Source organism: Balaenoptera borealis (assembly GCF_965194805.1).
Source record: "Balaenoptera borealis genome assembly, chromosome: 7".
Lineage (NCBI taxonomy): Eukaryota > Metazoa > Chordata > Mammalia > Artiodactyla > Balaenopteridae > Balaenoptera > Balaenoptera borealis.
Window position 1 is genome coordinate 75,494,839 of NC_138864.1, and position 7,901 is coordinate 75,502,739.

At 43.3% G+C, this 7,901-nt stretch overlaps 1 protein-coding gene across 2 annotated transcripts in view; it reads right to left on the reverse strand.

Annotated features, from left to right (window-relative positions):
- Positions 1 to 1,777, reverse strand: part of CFAP69 (cilia and flagella associated protein 69) — a 70,575-nt gene extending 68,798 nt beyond the window's left edge. The window contains exon 1 of one of the 2 annotated variants that reach the window (XM_082398263.1): positions 1,417 to 1,777. In XM_082398263.1, coding sequence (XP_082254389.1) covers positions 1,417 to 1,536 — 120 coding nt within the window. In that variant the 5' untranslated portion in view covers positions 1,537 to 1,777. Of the gene's footprint in view, positions 1 to 223; positions 329 to 1,416 lie in introns of those variants that run through there. The other variant, XM_082398264.1, reaches the window with a different exon arrangement.
- Positions 1,778 to 7,901: the final 6,124 nt, after the last annotated feature.

Consider the following 7,901-nt stretch of genomic DNA (forward strand, 5'->3'; position numbering starts at 1 on the left):
GAAGGGAGAAAACAAACACACATATACACAGGTATACTTGTTCTGCATTATTTGATACATTGTGGACTATTTTGGCAACGGCCTGTTAGAAGTATTTCCCCTTTTTTCTTCTTCTTTTTAACCCACTCTTGCCTGCCTCCTACAACTTGAGACCCCATCCCTTTTTTTTTTTTAATACCAAGTAAAGGAAGAATGACAGCCATCAGATACCAAATTCACCTACTTGTCAGTTTTGCCCCATGCCTGGGAGAACAGCAGTAGTGTTGAGCCCCCTTGCAGCCTTGGGAGTGAGGGGACAGCTGTTGTTCCTCAAAATTATCTGCACCTGGATTGGAATACTTCCACAAACCCGATTAGGTAAATTCCCCTAGCACCTGCTCCTCTTCATGCAGAAGTGTTGTTTCTCTGGGGGTTGAATGTCTGGCCATCTTCAGAGAGCGCAACCCTATTCCCACCATAGAAGAGGTCCCCAGTCAACTAGCCGCTCCTAAGGAACCCTCCAAGCCTCCAGGACGTGGACGCAGGAGACAAGGTTCCTGACGCAGCCTGAGACTTGTGAAGCCTCAGCAGGAATTCCCATAGTGGCCCCACGCCATCAGCGTGAGGAGGTAGGGCAAATTTCCTCCATAGAATTCACATTAATTTAGGGCTTGATCATGCATCTCTGGGGAAGAGCCATGGAACCCTAGTATGAAACAAACGCCTTGGAGTTTCTAAACACCCTCGCTACGAATGGAGATCCAAGCCAGGGTTCTGAAGTGAAATTTCTCAACAGAAATTCGAAAGAACTAGTTTTGTATGACAAAGAGTAAACTAAAAACCAAATACATGCACAATAAATCAATTCTATTCGACCCCAATTCTCTCCGACGCACTCCTAACCAGCTTCCAATTTCATATAAAAATGTTGCTAAGTTTCTAATTTTAATAGTATTTTCCTCCCCTCCAGATGCAGGTTTTGGTAGCAGCAAATTTAAACACGGGAGGATTTACCCCTGTATCAAGAACGTCACACGATAACAGCGATCTACATATAAAAGCCCAGTGCAAACAAGGGGGTCATCAAATCCAAGTTTTCGCTAAGAATGTTTCCCTCCCTCTCAGGCCCTTCGTGGGGTCACACTTTTCGAAGAAAAGCTGCCAAACCTTGCCTACTCAGTTTACTGGGACGCTCCGGGAGGACCTCGAGACACGAGTCCCCAGACAGGTTGGTCGACGACAGCCAACTCCCCTCGCAGGCGGCGCAGTTCTCAAAGGGATCAGCTTTGAGCTTGGAACCACAGTCCCCCGGGCTCCCCTGGTTTCCCCTCCGACCTCCATTTCCTCCCTTGCTGCCCCCAGGCATCATCTCCGCCCCCAGATCTCAACCCCCGCCCCCACCTTCACACCCTCCAAAGCACAGACACTTGGCCATACCTGCGCCTCCTCGTCCTCCGTCACCACCCCGACTACCGGGATTTGGCGAGGGCTGCTGGACTTGATTCTGCTGCCGGGTGCCCGGGCCTGGGCTGTCGCCGCAGCCTCCGCTGTAGACATGGCTGTGGCGGCGTAGTGAGGGATGGGGGGTATCCTCCTGTCCTACACTGTGCCCGCAGCCGCGAGACTGCAAGAGGCCCCGCCACCGAGAAGTGAAAGCCGCCTGAGAGCCACTAGAGTCGCGAAAGGTCCCGGGGATCCGGCCGTGGACTCGGCCACCGCGACGCCACCCGCATCCCACGGAGGCAACCCACCAGCGCACCTAGCAGCCTGCTTGCTGGCAGGTTGTTAACAAGCCAATGCGTTGCTAGGGGCGGGGCCAGAGGCTGCTGAAGCGCCGGCACCTACGGAAGCCCGAGGATCCAAACTACCCCAAACTCTCATCTGAACCTCTAAATTTGCAGGGGCTGGGTTTGCTTGCGTACCGGAGGAAAGTGGGGGAAGACCTCGGTATGTAACAGTGGAGTGTTACCTTGGCGACAGGTGCGTCTCAGTCTTTGTAGTTTGTGCTGGGCCTTCTTGAAATAAGCATGGGCCGGTGGAGGGATGAGGGGTGGATGTGGGATGCAGGAATGATGGATGATGAACTGATAATGTTGGAAGCTGAGCAGTTTATCTCACCCCGGAGAAGTGACTAGTGTCAGCTACATTCCCCAGCCTTTTACCTCTTCTGTACTTCAGTGGCTCTCCCAGACAATTAAATAACCACCAAGGCATTGTGCACAATGTTAGAAGGCTTTCGAGCCAAATTATTGAATCTAGAGCATGTAAACTCCTGGAAGCCCCATTTTTCTCATAATTTTTTCACTTTTCTCATCAATAGGATTGCCGTGAGAGGACAGAATGAAATGATAGTTTTGTAAAGTGGTACTTGGCACATAATAAGCAAGATGATCTGAATGACATTTCTGGCCCTACAAATAAAAAGAAATGGAAAACCTAGATTGGGCTTGGCAGCACTTGATGTGAATCACAGCCAAAGAAACCAAGTTTCTTTGAAAGAGTACTGAGCACTTCCAATCCCTATTTACTCAATTCTATTCATTCTTCGGCTTTCCTCAACTGCCCTAACTGAGGTCACCAACACTTGTGGTACAATTTTGTGGACACTTTCTTGTCCTCATTTTGGTGTACTTGTCTGTAGTATTTTACACTGTTGACCACTCACCCCTTCTTGAAACTCCCTAGCTCGGACTTCAGCATTCTTTTGGTTTTTGTTTTTTTATCTTTACAGCTACTCATTGGTGCTTTTAGAGCTCCTCTCAGGCCTTACACCTAGAAGTGGTTAGTAGGTCTAAGGCTGCTATTAACCCGAGAAAGTGCAAAGGGTGTGTCAAGTGCATTATTAACATAACCTTAATTGCTGTTGTACATTCCAAGTATACTACATCAAGAGGAGACTGAAACCACTTGGATAAACACAGTGGAATCCTGTGAGAACGGCACCCAAGCCTAAAATGGTGGTGGGAAAGCTGATAATCTGATGATTTGCTATCCTTTGTGTGCTCATCCTGGCATCTCAAGATGAGGAAGGACAAAGAGGAGGGATTGCCAAGGAAAATTTCCCACTTAAAGTGGAGCTTGCCTAGGAGATATCAACTGACTTTTGTGATTCAGCACAGTAGACTGAAGCTGATAAGGGTCCATAAATCTCAATGGCCCTGAGAAGTCAGACTCTCCTCACTGGACTTGACTGAAGACATTTCCCTAACGAATGAACAACAGGATTTTTGTTTTATTTTAACCAACTGTGTACCAACCTATATATTCATTCTGTCCCATATCCAGAGCACAAGTTTCCCATCCTTAATTAGCACTACTCCCATGAACTCCCCCTTTCTAGGACTTAAAAACTTTTGACTTTTCCCCCATCAGTGAAATTCTTCATAGAATGGGTTCCCTTACCAGGAAGTTAATAGATCTAACTTTGTAATTTTTATCAGCTCTAATGGTTTTTGTTTTATCTTTTGACAGGTGAGAAGCAACCAGAATGGAAGTCCTCAAACACCCCACACTCAAGCCATCTTGACTGAATTACTTGCAGTTTTTCACAGGTGCCAAACTTCCCCCTGCATTACCTTTGCATATGTTGTACATGTGACTGTCTTCTGATGTCTAACTCCTTATAAGACTCAGCTCCTGTGACCTTTTCTAGGAAACCTTCTTTACATGCTCTGCTATGTTAGGTGCCACTTTGTCTGTCATTCTGGTTTTGTACTGACCGCATATTTAATGGTATTTACTGGCTCAGCAGACTTCCTACTAGACTGAGATTTTTTTAAAGCAAGAAGAGTCACATACTCAGGTTTACATCCCAAGCCCTCAGCATAGTGTCTAGAGTAGTGTTTCTCAAAACTTAGTATGCACCAGAATCATCTGGAAAGCTAATTAAAAGACTCCTGAGCCCCACCTTCAGAGTCTGCTTCAGTAAGTCCGGGTGGGGTTCATGGGTTTGCATTTACAGTTGACCCTGGAAGAGTACAGGTTTGAACTGCAGGGGTCCACTTATATGCAGATTTTTTTCAATAAATACAGACTACAGTTCCACACAATCTGGTGGGTTTAATCCATGGATATGGAACCTTGGATACAGAGGGCCAACTGTAATGTTACACCTGGATTTTTGACTGAGCCAGGGTCGACACCCCAACCCCACGTTGTTCATGGGTCAGCTGTATAACGAGTTCCTGAGTGATGTTGGTGCTTCTGGTCTGGCAACCATATTTTGGGACCTCCTGGTCTAGATCATGCTAGGTACTCAATAAACGTTCATTAAAGATTTCAAGGATTACTTTTTTATTTGATTTGAAACCAAATTAAAGCATTTCATAAGTTACCCAGGGTAAGGTACACACTAAGTCCTTGCTACTCAGAGTGAGGTCCTTGAACTACCTACACAGCTATTACATAGGAACTTGTTAGGAACACGGAAGTTCTGGCCCTGTGCTGGACCTACTAAATCAGAATCTCCATTTTAACAAGATTCCCAGGTGATTAGTATACAAATTAAAAGTTGAGAAGCACTGCTCTGGTGTGTGTTGTATATTTTCATTAGTATTGTTTTGGCAGTCGCTGTAAAACTGGCTTTTATTAAATACTCCATTTGTGAATTTTCCATGTCCTTTGTTTACTTACTGATGATAATGTTGAGTGTATTTATTTGTTTTTCTTCTTATTAAATGCACCAAGCTTAAGCTTTTTAAAAGCTTTACCTGTTTAAATTAGCTAATGGATTTAGGTTTAATCATTATTCATTGATCCTTCTTTGATACCGATTTTGAAGGCTGCAAGTTAACAGCACAAGAGACATTATGACACAAGAACACAGAAGGAGGTAGGGGTAAAATGGCTAACTATTGAATTGGTAAATTATTTCAGCAAAAATATAAATTAATAGTAGAGAAATATATGAGAGATGAATTATACACAGAGAATAGAAATGCTTCAATCTGGTAACAGTTCAGCAGAATTTAACATTTCTGTTAAATTACAAATTACAGTTTCTTAAAAGCTGCTGTAGACTTAAAGATTAACTACAAGTTTTAGTAATTTATTGACCTATGCACCACTTTGTTACTTCTAAAAGTAACAAAGAAAACTAAACATATTTTTAACATAAATATAATCTTAAGAAATAATATTCTTCTGATTTTTTTCCTGATACTTTTCCTGATACTTGTTTGCACCCTGCCTAATTAGCAATATTTAGTAAAATTATAATTATTCATTAGCATGAATTAAGAATGTTTCTAATTACTATTTTAGATTATATATGAATTTGGTAGTTGCTAACCTAATGCCAGGTGTCCTAAATGTTCAAGCAAATGTTATTCCTTTCTGAGTCAGAGTAATTTGTTTTAAACAGAAAAATTTTATAGCACATGTGAAATGTAATTAGAGTATAGTCTTACTAGGTTGGATGTAGGGGAATTATGTAACAGAAGAAATACATAAAAGCTGGAATTTAATCTACTTTAGTGTTTTAAAAAATCTTTGAGGTTGATTGTTGCAGAAACAATGCATAAAAAAGAAACAAAAGTAATTACCTCTTACTAACAGAATCATTAATGTAAATTTGATAATGAGTACATGGAACAGAAAACAAAAGAACAGCCACCCCTGAAGTCAACCATTCTAATAAAAAATTGTACTAATAATCCAAATTGCAAGTGATATTTTTTTAACATTTTTATTGGAGTATAATTGCTTTACAATGGTGTGTTAGTTTCTGCTTTATAACAAAGTGAATCAGTTACACATATACATCTATCCCCATATCTCCTCCCTCTTGCATCTCCCTCCCTCCCACCCTCCCTATCCCACCCCTCTAGGTGGTCACAAAGCACAGAGCTGATCTCCCTGTGCTATGCGGCTGCTTCCCACTAGCTATCTATTTTGTTTGGTAGTGTATATATGTCCATGCCACGCTCTCACTTTCTGCAAGAGATTTTGAAATAGGAAGCTGCAGGAGCTATTCATGTTTAGTGGAGCAACTAAATAAATGGTAATAAATAAGATTAATTTAAAAAGAGTGACTTTTATCTGATCAAAGCTTCAGTTTCATAACATAGTTCCAGTTCATAGTTCCATGAACTGAAAATGTTCTTGAGCTTTTAGAACTAAAAACCATTTGTGTTTACATGGTGGGATGTTATAGTGAAGTACCCCCAGGAGAGAACTGTCTTTATTGTGGAGCAGGCCTAATCGGACAAGCTTATTCCAGTGACATTAATTATTCAAGTTCTGTAATTAACTTGACTTGTTTTGATTCCATGAACCGTGTTTTAGTTTTTGAAGGCTGTGGGAACAAATACCACAAACTGGGTGGCTTATGTAACAGAAATTTTATTTCCTCACAGTCTGGAAGCTAGAAGTCCAAGATCAAGGTGTCCAAGATTGGTTTCATTCTGAGACCTCTCTCCTTGGCTTCTCCCTTTGTCATCACATGGTCTTCCCTCTGTGTCTTAATCTCCTCTTCTTATAAGGATACCAGTCATGTTGGATTAGGGCCCACCTCTATGACCCCATTTTACCTTAATTACCTCTTTAAAGGCCCTTTCCCAACGCTCTCAGCCAGTCTGGATTTTGAGTCTGCAGGGCCCTGTGCCTGACTTTGTGAAAACCATCATTTATTTCATGTTTTATTTTCCAGTTGAAGAATCCACTACCAAAATTACTATGCCAGCCTAGGTTTCCTAGAGCCTGCCACAAACAACAAGAAACATTCACCTGCTGCCAGTTCATTGGGGGGCACTATCTCTGGGAAGCAGAAGGGAGGAAAAGATGGAAGTGAGGCAGGCAGTGGAGGAGGGTGTACAAATATAGGTGTTACTGCGCTGCCATAGCTTTTCAACAAGAGTGGTTAACTGCTCAGTCTTTTAGGATATTTTCATGGATTACTGCACTTTGGAACAGTCTATCTTGGGGAAATGAAGGAAGAATTTATCTACCAGTTCCCTCTTGTGCTGCATCTCTTTGGTCAAAATTCACCCTCCAAGTAGGGTTGCCAGATTTACAGGGGGAAAAAAAAGTCCCATGCAATATCTGTAACAGAATTATACTAAAAAAGTTATTTGCTGTTTCTCTGCAATTCAAATTTGATTGAGTATCCTGTATTTTACCTGAACCCTACTCTCGGGACATTAACACCACACACTTCCAGGCAGCTGCAGGGAGAGCCATAGCCTCCACAGATCCTGTGCTCAGGCACAAAGGTCAGTTTCTTTTCCTCAGTACAGCAACGTGGCAGGGGTGATGGTGGCGGCAGTGGCAGCAATAGCAGCAGCTCCACTCTGGGACCACAGGGCAGCTCCAGGCCACTGGCCAGGAGGAAAAGCAAGAAGCTGAGACAGTGATGGGGAGGGGCATGTGCAGGAGGATGCAGGCATGGCTGCATGGATGTGGGGTGATAACATAATTTTCTGTAAAAATGAGGCAACATTCATTAAACTATCTCGTTAATGTCTGTAGGACCATGTTGCACAAGCCACTAGGAATATAGTCATAAGACAGATAGAGTTCCTGCTATCAGGAACTTACAGAATATAGCTTAAATATTGTGTTCAGTCCTGGTTTAAAGATACTTAATAGGGCTTCTCTGGTGGCGCAGTTGTTAAGAATCCACCTGCCAATGCAGGGGACACGGGTTCAAGCCCTGGTCCGGGAAGATCCCACATGCTGCAGAGCAACGAAGCCCGGCGCCGCAACTACTGAGCCTGTGCTTTAGAGCCTGCGAGCCACAACTACAGAGCCCATGTGCCACAACTACTGAAGCCTGCGCACCTAGAGCCCGTGCTCCACAACAAGAGAAGCCACCACAATGAGAAGCCTGCACACCGCAACAAAGAGTAGCCCCCGCTCGCCGCAACCAGAGAAAGCCCGCACACAGCAATGAAGACCCAACACAGCCAAAATTAAAATAAAAT